Raw genomic sequence first — 19922 nt, forward strand, 5'->3', positions numbered from 1 at the left:
TTGGAGTACAGTTCTGATGAGTGAACTGTTTCATTTGCTTAAAGAAAACCCGCAGCCCTCAACAGCCTGTCCTTCCAGCAGAAACCCTTTCAGGGAACTCATAGCCTCCTATTGTCTTTCGTAGGGGTAGGGGTGGGGGTGGGGGGTGGAGAGACAAGGATGCAGCTTTGGGGGTTTTGTTTCTATTGAATCAGGCTGCGAAACAAGAAGAAATGTGCTGACTCACGCCACTTTCCCCCAAGTCAGCACACAGTGAATTTCACTAAATTTAAAATTATATATAAAATAAGAACCACTTTTTGGCTAGCATCTTTCTTTCTCAAATTTAATCTCTCAACAATCAGTATAAGCTGGTTGACAGGCAGACTAGTGGCTGATTTAATTTTGGAATTGGTCCCTTGTCTTTTCTCTCTCTGTTGTTCAGACAGGACAAAATACCGGTGGCTCAAACCTTTGCTGGCCACATCTAAGGAAATTGTGTCCTACACCATCTCTTTTAATAAAGCCTGTGGGAGACAATGCACGTGACATTTCTGCTGTTTACACCCCAAAAGTCAGCTCTGGGGAAGGCCAGAATGGGCCTCCAGAAAGTCTCCTACGTGTTGTCAGCACTTTGGTCCAAACATATCCTTCTGTTCTGTGTGTGTTAACAAAGAACCTTCCCAGTGCCAGGCCCCATGGCTGCCACAGAGAATAAAAACAGACAAGAGAACCCACACGGGGCTAGAGGGTGGAGACTGACATAATTCTGAGAATCACAGACTGAATTAATAAAATCTGTGCTGAGTGCACCGAAGGACAGGTTAAGGGGCTTAATCTAGTCTAAGGAATCATGGAAGGCTTCATGGAAGAAGGGCCATGTCAACCAAGAATACCAGCACAGGTTGCTACTCGCCCCTCCCAAGGGAAGTCAGTGCACCAGCAATTGCTTGTATCTGAGATGGGCCCTCCTCTTTTGTGGTCCCCACCCTTGTCTTGGATTTCAGGCTCATACACCTGTCTCCCCACTGAACACCCTCACTTGACTGTCCCACCACAAACTCAAAAGGGACAAACCTGTATTCACTGTGCCCTCTGCCTTCTAAAACCAACAGCTGCTCCTTCAGGATGCCACTGAGAAGCCACTTACCTGTCTTAAGCAGGAGGGATTTTAGTTTTCTTTAGTTTCTTTAGAGGTATCTTTAGTTTTCTTCCCACCCCCTTGTGTTTTCACTCTGGAACTTTTATTGGACCTAGGTTCTCTTCTCTTTAAAATATTTCAGACTTTTCTCCAACTTTTCTATCATCTCGCATTCCTGAAGGTGCTAATTCTCTCCTTTCCCTTGTCACTTATGCTGGATTTTGCTAATTGTGTGTTCCATCATTTTGACTTTGGGTTATCTTTCATAATATTCTTCTTCCTTTTTGTTGTTGACATGGGAACCTTATGTAATCTGGCTGTAGAAATATCCTTTGGTTCAGTTCAGTCGCTCAATTGTGTCCAATTTTTTACGACCCCATGGACTGCAGCACTCCGGGCCTCCCTGTCCTTCACCATCTCCTGGAGTCTGCTCAAACTCATGTCCATTGAGTCGGTGATGCCATCCAAACATCCCATCCTGTCGTCCTCTTCTCCTCCCGCCTTCAATCTTTCCCAGCATCAGGGTCTTTTCCAATAAGTCAGTTCTTCGCATCAGGTGGCCAAAGTATTGGAATTTCGATTTTAGTATCAGTCCTTCCAATGAATATTCAGGACTGATTCCCTTGAGGATTGACTGGTTGGATCTCCTTGCAGTCCAAGGGACTCTCAAGAGTCTTCCCCAACGCTACAGTTCAAAAACATCAATTCTTTGGGGCTGCCATCTATGGGGTCGCACAGAGTTGGACACGACTGAAGTGACGCAGCAGCAGCAGCAGCAGCTTTCTTTATAGTCCAACTCTCACATCCATACATGACTACTGGAAAAACCCATAGCTTTGACTAGACGGATCTTTGTCGGCAAAGTAATGTCTCTGCTTTTTAATATGCTGTCTAGGTTGGTCAAAGAAATATCCCTGCTGCTGCTGCTGCAACTGCTAAGTCACTTCAGTTGTGTCTGACTCTGTGCGACCCCATGGACTGCAGCCTACCAGGCTTCTACGTCCATGGGATTCTCCAGGCAAGAACACTGGAGTGGGTTGCCATTTCCTTCTCCAATGCATGAAAGTAGAAAGTGAAAGTGAAGTTGCTCAGTCGTGTCTGACTCTTAGCAACCCCATGGACTGCAGCCTACCAGGCTCCTCCATCCATGGGTTTTTCTGGGCAACAGTACTGGAGTGGGGTGCCATTGCCTGCTCTGAAATATCCCTAGAGAACTATTTTTAGTTGGCTTCAGCTTGGCCCCAGGGGATCCAGCACAGCTGACTTGGGACCACTTTTGAGGTCAGTACACTGAATGGGAGTCCCATCCCTATGCTGGTTTTAGAATTTGGGCACCAGTCCACCCTGTTTCAAATGTACACTTTATGAGACCAGCTGGGCTTTCACTTTCTCTATTTTTTATGAAATTGTTGTTCACTCCAGGACACCTGGAGACAATTCTCTCTGTTTCCCCTTCTTTGGACTGGGGTTTTCCTTGTCCTTTTTTTTTCACAGAGGAAGCACTTCTCTGGGGGCCTAACTTTTGTGGGATTCTCAATGCTTCTCTGATGGCTCAGTGGCTAAAGAATCCACTTGCAATGCAGGAGACAGAGGAGACGCGGGTTCGATCCCTGGGCTGGGAAGATTCCCTGGAGGAGGAAATGGCAACTCCCTCCAGTATTCTTGCGTGGAAGAGAGCCATGGACGGAGGAGCCCGGTGGGCTACAGTCCATGGGGTCACAAAGAGTCGGACATGACTGAGGGACTGACACTTTCACTTTCAATTTCAGATGCCCACTTCTCTTGTCCCAACCCCCAAGCACTGAAGCATTGGGTCTCCTCTCTAAGTCCTGAATAGCCCATTGGGGTCCTATGACCTCAGTTCACCAGCCCAGTACTCTGAGCTTACATCCCTGCTTTCTTTCTTTTTTATTCCTTTTTTTTTAACTTTTTGTTTTTCACTCGAGTATAGCTGATTAACAATGTTGTGATAGTTTCAGATGGACAGCAAAGGGATTTAACCATACATACACCTGTATCCAATTTCCCCCAGATTCCCCTCATTCCCAGAGATTTATCTGACTCTCTCAAGCTTGCTCAGGCATGATAAAAATTCTTATATGCCTTTTTTTTAACCCAAGGTTTTCAGGTGCTTTCTTTGGGCAACAGTTCACTCTGTATACTCCTGGAAATCTGAAGCTAACGGTTTGGAAGTGCCAAACACGTGATAAAGAAAAGTGTTGGCATAATGCAGAGAAGGGAGAATTTGCTGCCTACGATGGAAAGCCTTTCAGTGCGTGTGTGTGTGTGTGTGTTAGTCACTCAGTTGTGTTTGATTCTGTGACCCTATAGACTGTAGCCCACCAGGTTCCTCTGTCCATGGAATTCTCCAGGCAAGAATACTGGAGCCAGTTGCCATGTCCTCCTCCAGGGGATCATCTTGATCCAGGGATAGACCCAAGTCTCCTGCATTGCAGGCAGATTCTTTACCATCTGAGCCACCAGTTCAGTTCAGTTCAGTTGCTCAGTCATGTCCGACTCTTTGTGACCCCATGAACTGCAGCACGCCAGGCCTCCCTGTCCATCACCAACTCCCGGAGTTCACCCAAACCCATGTCCATCGAGTTGGTGATCCCATCCAACCATCTCATCCTCTCTTGTCCCCTTCTCCTCCTGCCCTCAATCTTTCCCAGCACCAGGGTCTTTTCAAATGAGTCAGCTCTTCGCATCTTTGGAAGTGCCAAACATGTGATAAAGAAAAGTGTTGGCATAATGCAGGTGGCCAAAGTATTGGAGTTTCAGCTTCAACACCAGTCCTTCCAATGAACACCCAGGACTGAGCCACCAAGGGAGCCCTAAAATTATTCTTTTTAAAACAAACACCCATAGCTATTTAAAACACGTAACCATCAGTCTTCAGAGGCAACAACTCTCTTTAATGCCCACATTCACACCTGGGGCTGAGCACAATAGACGTTTGCTATAGGAATAAACAAAATTAACACCCTAAGTTACACAGAAAACTTCAGATATCAGAAAAGCCAAGAGCCGATAAATGTCACATACCAGTAACAACCAAGATACAGGATCATAGTAATATGGCGGCTACATTTATGACAGGTTAAGCAGAGTCAGTTTTCCTTTGAATTTCTTTAAGGGTCTTACAAGTTTAATGCTGCCAAGTTCAGCCTGGGGATGACAGCTTTCTGAATCAACTTTCATTTGGGGTCAGTTTCCTGGAAGGATTTGCCTGGCTTAGCATCCCATCATTTTTAGCAGGTGGATTCAATGTCAGCCTGCAATAAAGCTGTACCTTCAAGGACTGCCCTGGCACATACCTGGCCAAAGTCAAGTTTTTATGGAGTTACAATGGAATGGCCAAACAGTAAGAGATGCCCAAGCTCTTCCGGGGTCTAACGGAAGGATCTGGGCAGGTGAATTTGCTGAGGATAAAACAGCTACAGAGTTTAAGCACAGATCTGATTGCATAGTATCCTGATGGTCCATGCAGGACTTACTGTGTAATTTCGGATGAGAGAGATGTCCGTGCCATCCTGTAGATAGTGGGTTTCCGTGAAACTGCTGGCGATGAGACCTCTGTGGAAAAATAAAAACCACATAAACCTGAGTGTAGATTCGCGTTGATATGTTGCCCGTATCTAGGCTGGACGGCGGCAAGGGTCCAACTCTCTCCTCACTGTACAGATGACCCTATGAGGCTCCCTCGGGCCTTCAACCTATTCAGGTTATCAGAGGAGAGCCAGGAGACTCAGCATGCGCTCTGAACAGCAGCCCCTATGGCACATGTGGTGCCCTCCTCACCCCTCTCGTCTCAGTCCTCCAACACAGGCAGGTGTGTGTACACGTGTGCACATGTGCACACGTGCACACACACATGCAACGCTTTTATGAACAGCACATGTACATTTTTTGTGTGATGAAAATTCTTAGGATTTATTCTCTTAATAACTTACACATATAACATACAGCAGTATTCATTATAGTTGGCAGAAACTCAGAAGAGGCCCACCCTTCTGAAGTCACATGGCCTCACTATCTAGAATCAGCAGCTAAGCTCCCCATCGGGAAACATAATTTTGGATCCACAATACTGGCCCGCTAATTCTCCCACAGGTGAGGGAGCCAGCTGTCAATATTAAAATGTCAAAGAAGTGTTTCATACAATGATGAAATGTTAGAAAGAGTGCTGTAGGCAGGGGGGGAAATGACTTTGGTCATACTGAAATACTGAATTTCTAAGATGAATTGGTAGAGGAGCAAAAACCTCTAACTAAAATGGCCTGCGATCTACTAGACCTTCACTGAAGGCAGCAAAGCCTGAGTTTGCTTAGGTTTTAAACTACTCTGTGCTTTCTTCTGTCATACGTGCATTCTGTCCTTCTCAACATTGCTGCCACAAGTATTTCCTGTGCACCTACTACGTGCTGGGTACACTGCCCAGTGAGGTGACAGAGCACAGTACAGGGCAGGGAGGGCTGTCACAGAGGCAGAAACAGAGTCTTCCTGGCTGAACAGACGCACAGCAGGTGGAGCGCAGGGAAAAGGGAAGGCTTTACAGAGAGCAGAGGAGGAGTCTGCGGGCAAAACTGGGCTGGGAGAAGGGGGTTCCAGGCAGAGGACGGCAAGGCCAGGAGACCCGAGGGTCTGGAATCTGGGTAGTCAGGTTGGTGGGAGGCAGGGGAAAAGCTCTAAACACCTCTGCATTTTATCAGTCTGGGCACTAATGAGTTGTTGTGAGATTGTTATGTCATGTCCAACTCTAATTGCAGTTGGTGATGGACAGGGAAGCCTACAGTCCATGGGGTTGCAAAGAGTCAGACACGACTGAGAGACTGAACTGAACTGAGGCTTCCCTGTCCTTCACTGTCTCCCGGAGTTTGCTCAAACTCATGTCCATTGAGTCGGTGATGCCATCCAACCATCTCATCCTCTGTCACCCCCTTCTCCTTTTGCCTTCTCATAAATGGCATCCCACTCCAGTACTCTTGCCTGGAAAATCCCATGGATAGAGGAACCTGGTAGGCTGCAGTCCATGCTAAGGGTCGGACACGACTGAGCAACTTCACTTTCACTTTTCACTTTCATGCATTGGAGAAGGAAATGGCAACCCACTCCAGTGTTCTTGCCTGGAGAATCCCAGGGATGGGGAAGCCTGGTGGGCTGCCGTCTATGGGGTCGCACAGAATCAGACACGACTGAAGTGACTTAGCAGCAGCAGCAAGTGGAGAGTGTTTTAAACACTGGACTCTGCAGGAGGTGACAACACAGTGACGATGCTGTCCAACCCTCCTGTCCAGGGAATGCATGTCACACTGCTCAGTTCTTCCGGGGTCACTCCATCCCCAACCCCACGATGAACCTGGGACCCAAGCGAACCCATCTCTAGTCTTGCCTGCAGCCTGCCTGGAGCTGGGGAATCTGGAGAAGCAGACTTTCCTCTTTGCTCTCAGAGCTTCACACAAATGCACTCAAGGCTTCCTCCAGCTTGTGCCCTGGGTGCAGGAGGACATGGCCCTGGGAACACCCAGCTGTCACCAGCTGTGACACGGGACAAAAAGGGTAGTCTTCCAAGTGCCTCGGGGGTCCAGTTGGGCTCTACTTCTCCTCAATCAAACCCTGTCTTTTGCTTCAGCTGGTTCTGGTTGGGCTTTACAACCAAAGTCCTGATCAATATTGTTGTTGTTTAGTAGCTAACTCATATCCGACTCTTCTGTGACCCCATGGACTGTAGCCCATGAGGCTCCTCTGTTTACAGGATTCTCCAGGCAAGAATATGGGGTGGGTTGCCATTTCCTTCTCCAGGCAATCTTCCTGATCCAGAGATTGAACCCGTGTCTCCTGCATTGGCAGGCAGATTCTTTACCGCCGAGCCAGCAGGGAAGCCTGCCCTGATCAATATGGGAGAAATCAAAGCTGCAGTGCTGCAAATGTAACAGATGAGAGATAGGGTCCCCTTACAAAGTCAGATCCCTTCAGACTCTCTCCAGCCTAGTCCAGAATTGAGAATCCTCTCCCACTTTTATGTGGGTTTCAGTCTCTTTGGGACATGTCTGGTTTAAATCAGCCGGACCTTCACAGCGGGTCAGAGATGTGCTCTACTTAACAGTAAGCCTTTGAGAAGAATGTGCTAGGAATAGAAAACGCCGACCATTTCTCACACTCACTGACAAAGCTCGTGCACGCTCCGCACCATTATTCGTCCCTCTGCTCAGGAGATCAGCCTCGCTGGAGGAGCCTAACCTCCCTTCTGGCTTCTGATCTCAAATCTGCATCTTCTCAGCATTGTCCTCTGAGCTGTCACAGGATCCCCGGGGTGGGCTTGCTGCCTGCAGCCCTGCCTGGAGGGTCAGGGGCAGAGGAAGGAGAGGGGTGGGGGAGGTGATGGGAGTCTGGAGAAGGAGCTGGTGGTCTTTCTTCATGTGGCCAGTGTTCCAGGGATGGGCGGGAGGTTGGTGACCTTGATGGGGCAGCTGGGGGTTGGCCGGGGTGGGGGGGTGCGTGGGCCGAGGGGATGGCGACAGGGGAGGTCACAGAAACTTTCCTGAGGGTAGTTCTAAAGGGAAGCAGAGAGAGGACGGATGATCTAAAGGGACAGGATGCAGAAACGTGAGCAGAGAGGGGCAGGTGGTCACTGCCTAGAGCACAGGTGTCCCAGCAAGGACACAGCCTTCGCCTGTGTGAGGTGGGACCTGTAACAGCCTAGAGGTCTTGGTGATGGAGGGGGCTTGGTCAGCTTCAAGATGGGAGAGGAAGGAGAAAAAGAAAATTTTAATATACTGGAAACTATATTATTATGACATATGCTTTACTATTCAATAATCATTTTGCAGTATGCATCTCTCATTCATAATCGAGTAATTCTCTCTAACAATGCTGGATGGTCTCTTTTTGGACAAGGGCTTCCCAGGTGGCTCAGTGGTAAAGAATCCACCTGTGACGTAGGAGATGCAGGTTTGATCCCTGAGTCTGGAAGATCCCCTGGAGAAGGAAATGGCAACCCACTTGAGTATTCTTGCCTGGGAAATCCCACAGAGAGAGGAGCCTGGAGTTGCAAAGAGTCAGACACGCCTGAGCAGCTAAACCACCACCACCACATTTTGGACAAATCAAGGTATATGAATACCTAATGCTAAGAACTCCTGGAGAAGGCAATGACAACCCACTCCAGTATTCTTGCATGGAATATCTCATGGATGGAGGAGCCTGGTAGGCTACAGTCCATGGGGTTGCAAAGAGTCAGACACGACTGAGTGACTTCACTTTCTAATGCTAAGAAGAGTAACACAGAGAGGAGGAATTTGTAGAGCAAAGAGAGAATTTCAAGGCTTTCCAACTGAAAGATGGATGTCCAAGGAGATCATTCCCTTCATGGGTGAGAAATACAGAAAATCTGTCTAGAAAGCTGGGGATTGGAGAAAATGAGTTTTGGGTCAATGACAGTCAGCAAACTGGTAGATAAGAAGAATATGGGGGTTTAACAACAGTAAAGTGAGTGAAGATGTTTTAAAATGTGACTTAGTCCCATAATACAAAGATGCATGAGTACTTCTGCCTAAAGACTCACTATTTTTCATTGTATCCAAATGCCACTTAAACAGAAACACAACCATCACATTTTGAGTCTAGTGGGTTCCTAAGTCCTCCTGTGTCTCCTTGTATCGACAGAGGGGGAAGTGGGGATGGTCTGAGCGTGTCCCCCTATAGCTAAGACACTGAGGGACATACCCCTCTTTGAGTAGAGTCTGAAAGGGGAACATGGGCTTGCAGCTCAGACACACTGACGCCGCTGTGAATATCGCGTCTTCCCTGGCGCAGCCCAGGGAGAATAGAGGCTCGGACTCTCCTGCAGCAACCCGGGCGTGGAGAGCTCAGAAAACCCAGAGCTTTCTCCAGCCTCAGTTTCCCATAGGGACAAGGGCATGAGACGGGAGAGAAGCCAGATGGCCTGGGCTCCGAGGCTGAGGCTCATCCTCTGGGCCCAGGAACTGGGGGTCCGTGGCCCACACACCATGTATCAGAACCCACCCTTCTCTGCTCTGATATTGTCTCAGTGCCAGACAGTCCAGCCCCCAGTCCCCAGGTTGTGAGGTGCCCAGGGCAGTGACACGGTCCTGGTCCCTCTTGGGGGGCGTCCCACCACTGCCCTATGGGGAACCCTTGAGTGGCTCCCCATCCACCTGGGAGGCAATCCCAAAGCTTTCCACAGCCTCCCAGCCACTCACAACCTCATCTTCCCAGTGCATCATGCCTGTCTTCCCTGCGGCTCATTCTCCCCCAGCCAGCATGCCTTCTGCCTCTTTCTAGAACATTCCATAACCTCTCCCACTTAGGGCCCTTGCATTTTCTCTGCCATGCACCTGGAACATTCTCCACCTGGCTGTTTACGGGGCCGGCTGCTTTCTGTCCTACAGGTATGAGTTTAACCATCTTCGCAGATGGCCTTTTCCAGATCATCTTATCTAGAGTAGGCTCCACCATCCATATTCCCCACATCACAGAACTCCTTCACTTTCATATCTTGTTGATTCATCTGTTTATTTATTTGCCTATATTCCCTCAAGAATTTAAGCCACCAGAAGGCTCTTTGCTCTCTGTGGCCCCACCCCCAGCCCAGGCACTGTCTAAGCCCTTTATGTGAACCAGTGAAGTTGCTCAGTCATGTCCGACTCTTTGCAACCCCAAGGACTGTAGCCCGCCAGGCTCCTCTGTCCATGGGATTCTCCAGGCAAGAATACTGGAGTGAGTTGCCATGCCCTCCTCCAGGGGATCTTTCCGACATAGGGATCGAACCTGCATCTCTTATGTCTCCTGCATTGGCAGGCGGGTTCTTTATCACTAGCACCACCTGGGAAGCACCACCACTATGCACTAAGGAACCATTAAATGTGGCAGAGATCTGAGCAGATACAAGCTTTGGAGCTAAAGGCCACTCTGATAGTCGTTTAAGTAAAACTCTGAGGGGGAAGAGACCACCAGGCACAGGAAGGTTAATGAAGAGGCTGGCGGGAATCTCTGAACAAAGAGGGGCCAGACCAGGACAGGAGCCTTTGGGGAAATTCAGGAGACAGACAGAATTAGGAACCTCTGTTGTCAGCTGAGACGGGTGAGTCCCAAGGGAGGAAAAGGAGAGGATGAATTCAGCCTTGAGCCTGTGTTGTGCAAGGGGCCTGAGGTCACTCTCCTGTATCTTCCAGTTAGCAGCTGACTCTGCGAAGCTCAGGTGCAGGAAGTGGCTTGGAGTGAAGACGGAGAGGCAGACCCTCAGGTAGCACACGCTTGCTTTATATGAGGACAAGTAAAATCTTGCCCTTTCCAGCTGAGTATGGTGTTTTCTGATGTCAGAGTCTTTGGTGGTGTATAGGGCTGAAAAACGATCATTTAGTATTTACAGTAAAACATTATGATGGAGATAATACATTATGATTTTATACATACCTCCTTTTAAAATTTGTTGCATTTCTGAAATGATTTCTGTATTGAAATAAAAACCATTACTCCCAAATTGCTTTTTTGGGGGAGCAATATTGAAATGATCCTACTCTAAATTGACCATTATATAATATAGTTACATTTTTTAAATGAGATGGATTTCACCAAAATGACATAGTTTATTCCCCAAAGCATAGGAAAGCAGGAAGAAACACCTGCTCACTTTTACCTCTGTGATGGGGGCTCTTTCTGTAGCCCCCCCACTTTGGAGTGAGCTAACCCCTCCCTTGCATTCTGCCAACATTCTGCTGCAGGATTTTCCCTCTTTGATTCTGTTTCCTGTTGACTTGTCTTCTCCCACATTGAGTTAAGGGACAAAAGCCACATTCCTAAGCCTGGCATAATGCCTTGTTGTTTTCATTTAGTTGCTTTTTAGTTGTTGTTTAGCTGTTGTTGTTGTTGTTTAGTTGTTTAAATCATGTCCAATTCTTTTGTGACCCCATGGACTGTAACCCGCCAGGCTCCTCTGTCCATGAGATTTCCCAGGCAAGAATACTGGAGTGGGTTGCCATTTCCTCCTCCAGGGGGATTTTCCCAACCCAGGGATTGAACCCATGTCTCCTGCATTGGTAGGTGGGTTCTTTACCACTGAACCACCAGGGAAGTCCAATATAATGCAAAAGCTTAATCAATAAATCTCTCTCTTTAGTCACTAAGTCATGTTTGACTCTTGGGACCCCATGGACTGTAGCCTGGCAGGCTCCTCTGTCCATGGCATTCTCCAGAATCCCAGAATCTCAGAATTTTTAAGAATATGGAAGTGGGTTTAGAGGGCACAAACAGAATCACTATCACAGAAAATATGTGAAGAGCTGACTCACTGGAAAAGACCCTGATGCTGGGAAAGACTGAAGGCAGGAGGAGAAGGGGACGACAGATGATGAGATGGCTGGATGGCATCACCGACTTGATGGACATGAGTTTGGGTGAACTCCAGGAGTTGGTGATGGACAGGGAGGCCTGGCATGCTGCGGTTCATGGGGTCAGAAAGAATCGGACACAACTGAGTGACCGAACTGAATTGATCACAGAAAAGCAACCCCGTTTGGATAGAATGTAGTCAAACTAATTGGATCAGTAAAAGAATAAAAGAAATGTCTTTCGTTTTTTGGTTCGAAATTATTATCACCGATCATGCAGGGGGCATGCAGGGTGGGAACGATCACATTCCCTTCTTTGTTATTTCAATAGTTCCAAACACTGTCAGGCTGTCAAGACCCACCCTGACAACTTGACATCAACGTTAGAACTGCTTAAATGACAGAAACAGGGAAAGGAGAGCTTAGAGATTGGCATCAATTACTCTGAATACGAAAATCTCATTGATGACATGTCATCTTTTTCCTGTTACTTCTTTGAAGATGTTGTGAATGGTTTGTGGGTTTAATTATTCTATGCAGCATATTCAAGCCAAAGCATCATAAGACAGCGCTTGTTTGTCAGTGAACACCAGAAGGCACTTGAGTCAGTTTCTGCAAGGAAATCACACTAACACTGGAGGCTTCAGTGAGCTTCCTAGTGAAACCCATTTGGTATTCAAAGGATCCAGTCCAGTTTTCTCCTGAAGATTTGCTCCACCGCAAGTTATTATTCCACAAATTACAAAATCATTCATATATAAATTTGGGTAATGGTTTTCTTTTATGAGAATTTGGAAATACAGCTCCAAAGACTTTCACATGGCTTGGAGTGTTAACAAAATGCATCATACAATAAAAATCATAATTAAAACTCATGATCAGGGTTTTCTGAGTTACTAAAAAGAATATCTTTTATTGAAAAATTACCTATTCCTCAACCAGAGCTAAAGTAAACACAGAGAAAAGATTGAGGAAAAAAGCCAGTATGTATCCAGATAGGATTCTGGATTCTTCTACACCCTGGAAGAACTTGCTCTGGTTTTTAGTGAACAGTCTATCTAGATGGGCTGGAATCATGGGGCTCAAGGCTGATGTCATTAGATCTTATGGACGATTTTTAAAACAACTTAAAAAAAATCCTTTGGCATGTGGGGTCTTAGTTCCTTGAGTAGGGATTGAACCTGTGCCCCCTGCATTGGCAGCCTGAAGCCCTAACCACTGGACCACCAGGGAAGTCCCCTCTGGATGATTTTATGGCAAGATCAGACCACTGAACAATTCTCTATACAGACAGCACATTGAGGTAAGAAATAATAGGAGGAAACTGAAACTAAAAGAAAGAATCAGAGACCTGGTATTTACCACACCTGCGCTTTGCCTGAATTTCTTTCGGAACGTAATCTTTGTACATATTTATGATTTCTGTTTTCCTTATGGGAAGAGTTACAGTAAGCCATTAAATAACGTATGCTCTGGCATCTTGATTTGGGGCTGAAGCAAGGTACCGCCACCAACATTATCCATGTCCTGTTACCTTCATCAGCTGCACATCTCCCTCCTAACCCTGCTGTTTGTTGGGTCACCGTGTATCAGGTGGCAGGCCACCTGCTTGTCAAGTGTTCTTTCTTACTTTTCTTAGCAGAGACCTGGTGGTATAGGGACCACTATCAACTGCCTAACAAGGAAGAGGAAAACACTCACAGAGCATAAACGACTTGTCCAAAGCCACACAGCCACGCCTGTACAGACTGAACTTGACTCTGCTTGGCTCCAAAGCCACCCTCATCCTAACCACTGGCCAACACTGCCTTGCCAGGAAGACATGATTCTGACAGCCTGAAAAACAAGCAGCAGCAAATTATATTCCCTCTTTTTCTGAAATCATGTTTTCCACAGTGCTAAATGGGGCTTATCCTGTTTCACTTAGCACTCAATTCAATTTAGCTATAAACGTCAAATTATTTTTGGTTACAATTTTGGCATTTGGGATCCTAATGATTTAGAACTATACATCTGTATGAACAGTGAAGCATTTATATAAGGTTTTCTTTTGTTATTTTTCATTTGCTAAGAGACTCAAAATGATCAAAACAATTTTTTTCCCTGGAATTAAAAAAGAAAAGTTATCTCTCTCCAGCTCTCTCTCATTTAGTTCCACAAACGATAATAAATAAAACTGTTGATACAGCATTTTAGCAACTGTAGGGGACAATTAGACTTTCTGCAAAATAATTTCATAATATACTGCTTCTCATTTTCAGTCACAAGTACACAGAATTTTGGATCCAGTCCTGTGGCACGGATGCTGAAGTATTCATGCTGCCGTCCGTGATGGTTACGACTACTCAGAAGACCCTCTCTGTTTATGAAGTGAACAAATCACATGTGCCACTGTGGACAGTTGTAGACTCAGTAGAAATCTCTTTAAGAACAGCAGGGCTGATTTGCCAACTATGTTTTCCAGCCGGAACGTGAAAGCAGGTGAGAAATGGTGGGTTCCTGCCATTACAGCTCCACAGCCGGCATTTTACATGGGCCTAAAGCTTTTAGGGCCGCGTTTCCCCCTTCTAAACGACCACCTGCAGTTCAGAACTCTCTGGACTGTGGGCTTACAACTGTTGTTTTTTTTTTTTTTTTTTTTGGCTACACCATCTAGCTTGCGAGATATTAGTTCCCTGACCAAGGACGGAACCGGGGCCCACGGCAGTGAAAGTGCTGAGCCCTGACTACTGGACCAGCAGGGAATCCCCTGTTTTAGGCTGTTCTCGATGTAATAAGCCTGTCTGCATAGCATGAGATCTGTCGAGCTTAATTAACATGCTTTTTAGAAATATGGGGCTGTAAAACAGGAAAAGTTGAAAATTAAGTCAACTATTATTTTCACAGGTAAATAAAGCTCCACATCCACTTCTCTCAGAAAGGACTGTGAGAACAGATTCTATAGCTTCCATTTCACTCTTCAACATCACTGCCAACATAGGTAAAACAGCTGTTCTTTTTAAGCTTAAGAATTTGCTTCTTCCTTTTGAAAAATACCAGTTGGCTGTAACAGCAGCAGCAGGGGCTTGTATTTGATTGAACGCTTATGAACCATTATAGGCATTGTTTTATTTAAATAATTTATAGGCATTGTTTTATTTAACTTTGACAACAGCTATAGTCAGGAGGTGCCTGTTTTGAGATGAGGAACCTAGGCTCAGAGAGGTTAAGTGACTTATCTATGGTGGCTCAGTTACTACCATGAAGGTAGTCCAACTTCACCATCCAAGCGCTTCCCTACACGTAACACAATTTCTCCTTTCCCTTCATCTTCCATTTGCCCTTTCTGCTCATCTCCTCTTAAATGTACACTATATTTAATGTGCCAATACTTGACTTTGAAAACAATTAGAGAGGAAGTATAGCTTGGATTGGGTGGGTCTTTCCATTTCCTATTTATTGCCATGGCTTTGGAATGGAAAGGAGCACTTAGGAATGATCTGAATCAGGGTTCTGTTCACCTCTAGTCTGAGGAACAATCGTCGCCTAAGTGTGGTGACTTATGTGTACTGGTGTGGTGAAGGTTGACACTGTCCATGGAGAGGTGGAAGGAGATTTCAGTAGCACAGGTCAATGGAGAATCGAGCCCATGTATGTTGATTACTGGTACTGTCACTTGAAAATAATCAAGTAGGTTTGACACCAGAAGCCAAGTCAACTTTACGCATTTCCTAACTGCCCCTCTTTCCTTAAATGAAGGTGGCATTTAAGAGCTGCTACTCGCCAACTCCCATATGGTCTACAAAGTGCAGAAACATTGTCACAACCAGTGGTTCTCAAACGTTTGCAAGAACAGTGCGAGGTTGGCATTCTGGCTACTTCATGGATATAGAAACTGAGGCTCAGAGGTGTCAGGACATTTGTCCAGGGTCACAGAGATACTAGTGGCAAGAGACTGAGGTTGTCAGATGCTAACATGCCTTACACCCAGTCCAGGGCCATCACTTGTATGTGGACATAAAGGCTGCCCTCTCCTCCAGCAAAATTCTCGGTTGGTCATTCAAAGGAATGTTTTTACCCAATTGAATAACTGAATGGAGGGCACAAGGGGGCTGAAGCTGAGAGAAGAGTCCCCCACTGGGGTCAGTACTAAAGGGTTGGCGTGGGGTCTTTCTTAATCACTTTTGAGGCTCCGGCCTCTGGGCCAGTTCCTGCTCCCAAAAGGCTTTCAGTCAATAACTTAGGACAAACTTAGGCTGATGTATTTCCAAGTAATAAAAAAATTGACGGTAGACAAATCTGCCTTCAAAATACATCTCTGAGAGCAGGATAACCATAGTGGTTGAGAGCAAGTCTGGGTCCACCATTTTCTTCTCTGGTGACCTTGGGCAAAAAGTTTGACCTGGTTGAACTGCCATTTCCTCATCTAAAAAGGGAAGAGGGACTCCCTGGGGCTCCAGTGGTTAAGACTCTGTGCTTCCACTGGAGGAGGGACAGGTTTGACCCCTGGTCGGGGAACTAAGATCTTGCATGCTGTGCAATGTGGCCAAAAAAAATAAATAAAACAGGGATAATAGGATCTTCTCGTAGGGTTTCTGTGAAGATAATACACATTAAACACTTATAAACATGTTCTCAAAGAACATGAGCAATTGTTTTTATTAAACCTGTCGGCTTCCATCCACCTTACCTCCCATCCTCCTGGTCCATCACCACCTCCCTCATCTGCTCTTCTGGGAAGGCCTGTATGCCAGCCTCCTGCTTTAGTTCCTACCCCGCTCCCGTCCAGTATTGGCCAAAGTGAGCCAGAGTGTCAGGTTTTTGAAAACAAAAAAATCAGACTACATCACTCTGTCACTTAAAACCACACATGCCACTTCTTCCAGAACCCAGAATCAATTTCAACTTTCATAGCGTGGACTGGCCCCCGCACCCCCTCACCCCTCCAGGTCCAGCTCACTTCACTTCTTTCCTTCTTACCTTGGTCTGGAACATTCTTCCCTCTTTCTCTGTTGGGCCAGCAACTAGTAGCCCTCACCTTAAGTGGTGCTTCCCGGAGCAGGGTTCCCAGCCTGACCCTTCCTATATCTGGTCTCCTCTGTTCCCCCACCTCCCCCCACCCCCAGGCAGGATCTCACTCTGATTCTGTGCTCATCACATGTATTGCTTATTTGCTCTGTGACCTGTTTGAGGCGTGTATCCCCCATTAGGGAAGGGGCCTCATCCATCTTGGCTCAGAAGGTAAATAATCTGCCTGCAATGTAGGAGACCTGAGTTCGATCCTGGGGTCGGGAAGATTCCCTGGAGAAGGAAATGGGAACACAATCCAGTACTATTGGCTGGAAAACTCCACGGAAAGAGGAGTCTGGTGAGCTACAGTCTATGGGGTCGCAAAGAGTCAGACACGACTGAGCGACTTATGCAACAACACTCGATCTGTCTGATCCCCTCTGCATCCTCAGTCCTAGATGTGGGCTTGGAACCCAGTTATTGTTGTTCAGCTGCTCAGTCATGTCCGACTCTTTGTGACCCTGTGGCCTGCAGCACGCTAGGCTTCCCAGTAGGTGTTCAATAAAGCACTTTTGGAAGGAATGTAAATATCAAGAACGAGAAAAATACATTGGAGGCACTCAGAAACAATATTGAGTCATTAATGAACTGCTGATCTTCGGGGGTATGAGAAAGTGTTTCTTCCTGCTTCAAAAACCAAGAACCAAAGACCACTACCACCACCACCCAAAACACACACACACACACACACACACACACACACACACACAATCTCACTGATAAAAGATATTTTGACCCTTAAAAGTTCTGCCACCTAGCACAGATCTGGCCTTTGCTTCACACTGTGGAACAAAGAAAACACTTAATTTATTTTTTTCAAAGAGCATTTTCTTGATTTCCAGCTTAAAAAAAAAGTCTAGTCAGATTATTCAGAACCATCAATGAAAACTCCCTTAAATCGATGGGCATACAACTTTAAACCCGAGAAGCAAGATGATCAGTCTGCCTGGACCCACAAAGCAGCCAATACTTGAGGGGCTGTGGGAGTTACCTTGCTAGAAGTCCAGCCAGGCTGCAGGTCTGATGACCTGGGAACCTGCTCTACAGAAATCTGGATGCCGTTTAGCCTGTTTTTCTCACCCACATCGCTCAAGGAGCAACTTTATTAATTGGTGCTCTGGGGCAAAAGAGGGGATGTTCTTGGCCTCAGGATGTTCTGGCGGAAGCCAGCCCGCCAGCTCCCAGGCAGACCTGCCGAGCAGCCAGCTGGGCTCACTTCAACACTGACCTGCACTGAACCAAACTCACAGAGCGTGTGTTCTATCCAATGTGTTCCTTCTGCTTGCTCAAAGAGAGCTCTGCTCTGCAGATTTCCATGCCATCAGCACCAAGGGACGGTTGCCAGGAGTGGCCTAGGGCAGGAAAAGGACCCTCACTTTCTGAGCTCTCCGAATCTGCCACAGAACTGTTCAGACCCTCTTGCTGATGCTTCTAAGTGATGTGGTTGGGTTTGGAAAAGGGTGTCTTTCTCCTTTCTTAAAAAGGGCCTCAGGGAGCGAACCTGGGTGTGTGGAGCCCTAGCCACCAAGAGCACTCTCTTTCTTGCCCTGGGCCGGAAAGAGCCCAAGATTTATGCCAACACAGAGTGGGCATGAATGTCCACGAAAGAGCTGTTTAAGAGATACAAATCCTTAGGACAATGAAGGGCCGTAAAATGCAAAATGGAAAACAAAATCATAAACCCCATCTGAATTCTAGTTGCTCCATTCTTTACAGGAAATATTCTTCTGTCTCCCTTTAAAAAAAAAAAAAGAAGAAGAAAGAAAGAAAAAGAAGCCACAATAAAAGTATTGTAATACCCAATGTAAATATTTCCGTTTCCCAGTAACTATTCTAAATGCTTGGATGATTTACTACCTGATCAGCAGCTGGGCTTCTTTCTTTTTTTGTGTGTGTGTCTGGAGGGATTTTGCATTTAGACCTGATGCTGTGAAACTTTCAGAGAAGAAGGGCCAAAGAACAGACACCGGTGACGACGGCCACTGATGGATTTCTCTCCAAGGGAAAGGCCTCATCAATCGACATCCCCACAGCTGGGTGTCTGAACTCTTCGCTTTCTCCGTGTGGGCCCTGATAGGGTAAATGGACACTTCTCACGGCGTTTCGATTTCTTATTCAATTGTAGTTCCCTGGCTTACAGAAGAATTTGGCTATTAATACTAAGAGCTAACCTCCTACAAGTACTTAAGTGGTTTAGTGATATGAACGACCTTGCTGATCTAGTTAAATAATGAAATACATGACAAGATATCACCCTGGGTCAGGAAAAACAGAGATCTTTAGTAGGTAAACTGTTAGTAGCTCAGTCATGTCTGACTCTTTTCAACCCCAAGGACTATAGCATGCCAGGCTCCTCTGTCCATGGGATTCTGCAGGCAAGAATATTGGAGTGGGTTGCCATTCCCTTCTCCAGGAATTATCCCAACCCAGGGATCGAACCTGGGTCTCCTGCATCGCAGGCAAATTCTTTACCATCTGAGCCACCATGGAACTAGTCTCAAATCATGAAACTGGTTAAAAACCACGACCTGGGTGATGAATTGGGTTGTATTTGATTGAAGCAGTAATTCATTACACTTACGAAATCTGCAGAGCTCACCAGCTATCTGGGAATGTATTCCTTACTTGGAGTGCATTAAAGAAAAACAAAAACAAAACCAAAAAACGCTGCTAGCATTGCAGCAATGACAAATCTTACAGCTCTCAGCAACGAGGGAGAGCTTTTTCCTTCTAGACGTAAGTTCTCCACTGTGAAGTCTCCCAGATGTCCTGGGTACGGGGCAAAAACGAACACCTCCTCCACGTGCCCAGCCCAGAACATTACTTCATTCCTCTGGACAAACTTTGGCCAGAAAAAAAAAGACAAACATGCTTCCAATATTTCTGGCTTCTCAGCCATGGATCTGTTTCTCAGATGACAAAGAACTGTGGTTTCTTTAAAAAAAAAAAAGGAAAACAGAAGAATACTTCCTCTAAAGAACCCAGCAACTAGAATTCAGATGGGATTTATGGTTTCATTTTCACAGAACCATCTTGCACGCAAAGATGGGAATTGGGATTACATCATGTGTGCTACCAAACTCATATTCTAAAAACATGCTCCAGAAAGGAGTTCTTCATTAAAAGCTGAAACCTTTCCATGTGTCTGGGGGAAGAAAATAGCCAAACATGTTGAGGAGGAAGGCACAACTGAATGATCAAAACAATGTCATCTACAATGACCTGCCTCAGTGATCTCTCCTGAGAGCTTCATGAAAGGGGGGGTGGGGGGTGGGGGAGAATATAATCACCTATAAGCTTACTGAGTGAATCAACACTTCTCAGGGGTCAGAAAACAATCATGCATCCTGTGGCTCAGAAGATGAGGAAATGGCTCAAAGAAGAACATGGATAAAATGTCAAGT

At 46.2% G+C, this 19922-nt stretch overlaps 1 protein-coding gene across 1 annotated transcript in view; it reads right to left on the reverse strand.

Annotated features, from left to right (window-relative positions):
• The window catches only part of ADAM12 (ADAM metallopeptidase domain 12), a 333194-nt gene that overhangs the window by 133531 nt on the left and 179741 nt on the right, over positions 1-19922 (reverse strand). The window contains exon 3 of the mRNA XM_055559857.1: positions 4614-4696. Within this exon, the coding sequence (XP_055415832.1) occupies positions 4614-4696 (83 nt within the window). The remainder of the gene's footprint in view (positions 1-4613; positions 4697-19922) is intronic.

This window comes from Bubalus kerabau, chromosome 22 (assembly GCF_029407905.1).
Source record: "Bubalus kerabau isolate K-KA32 ecotype Philippines breed swamp buffalo chromosome 22, PCC_UOA_SB_1v2, whole genome shotgun sequence".
NCBI lineage: Eukaryota > Metazoa > Chordata > Mammalia > Artiodactyla > Bovidae > Bubalus > Bubalus kerabau.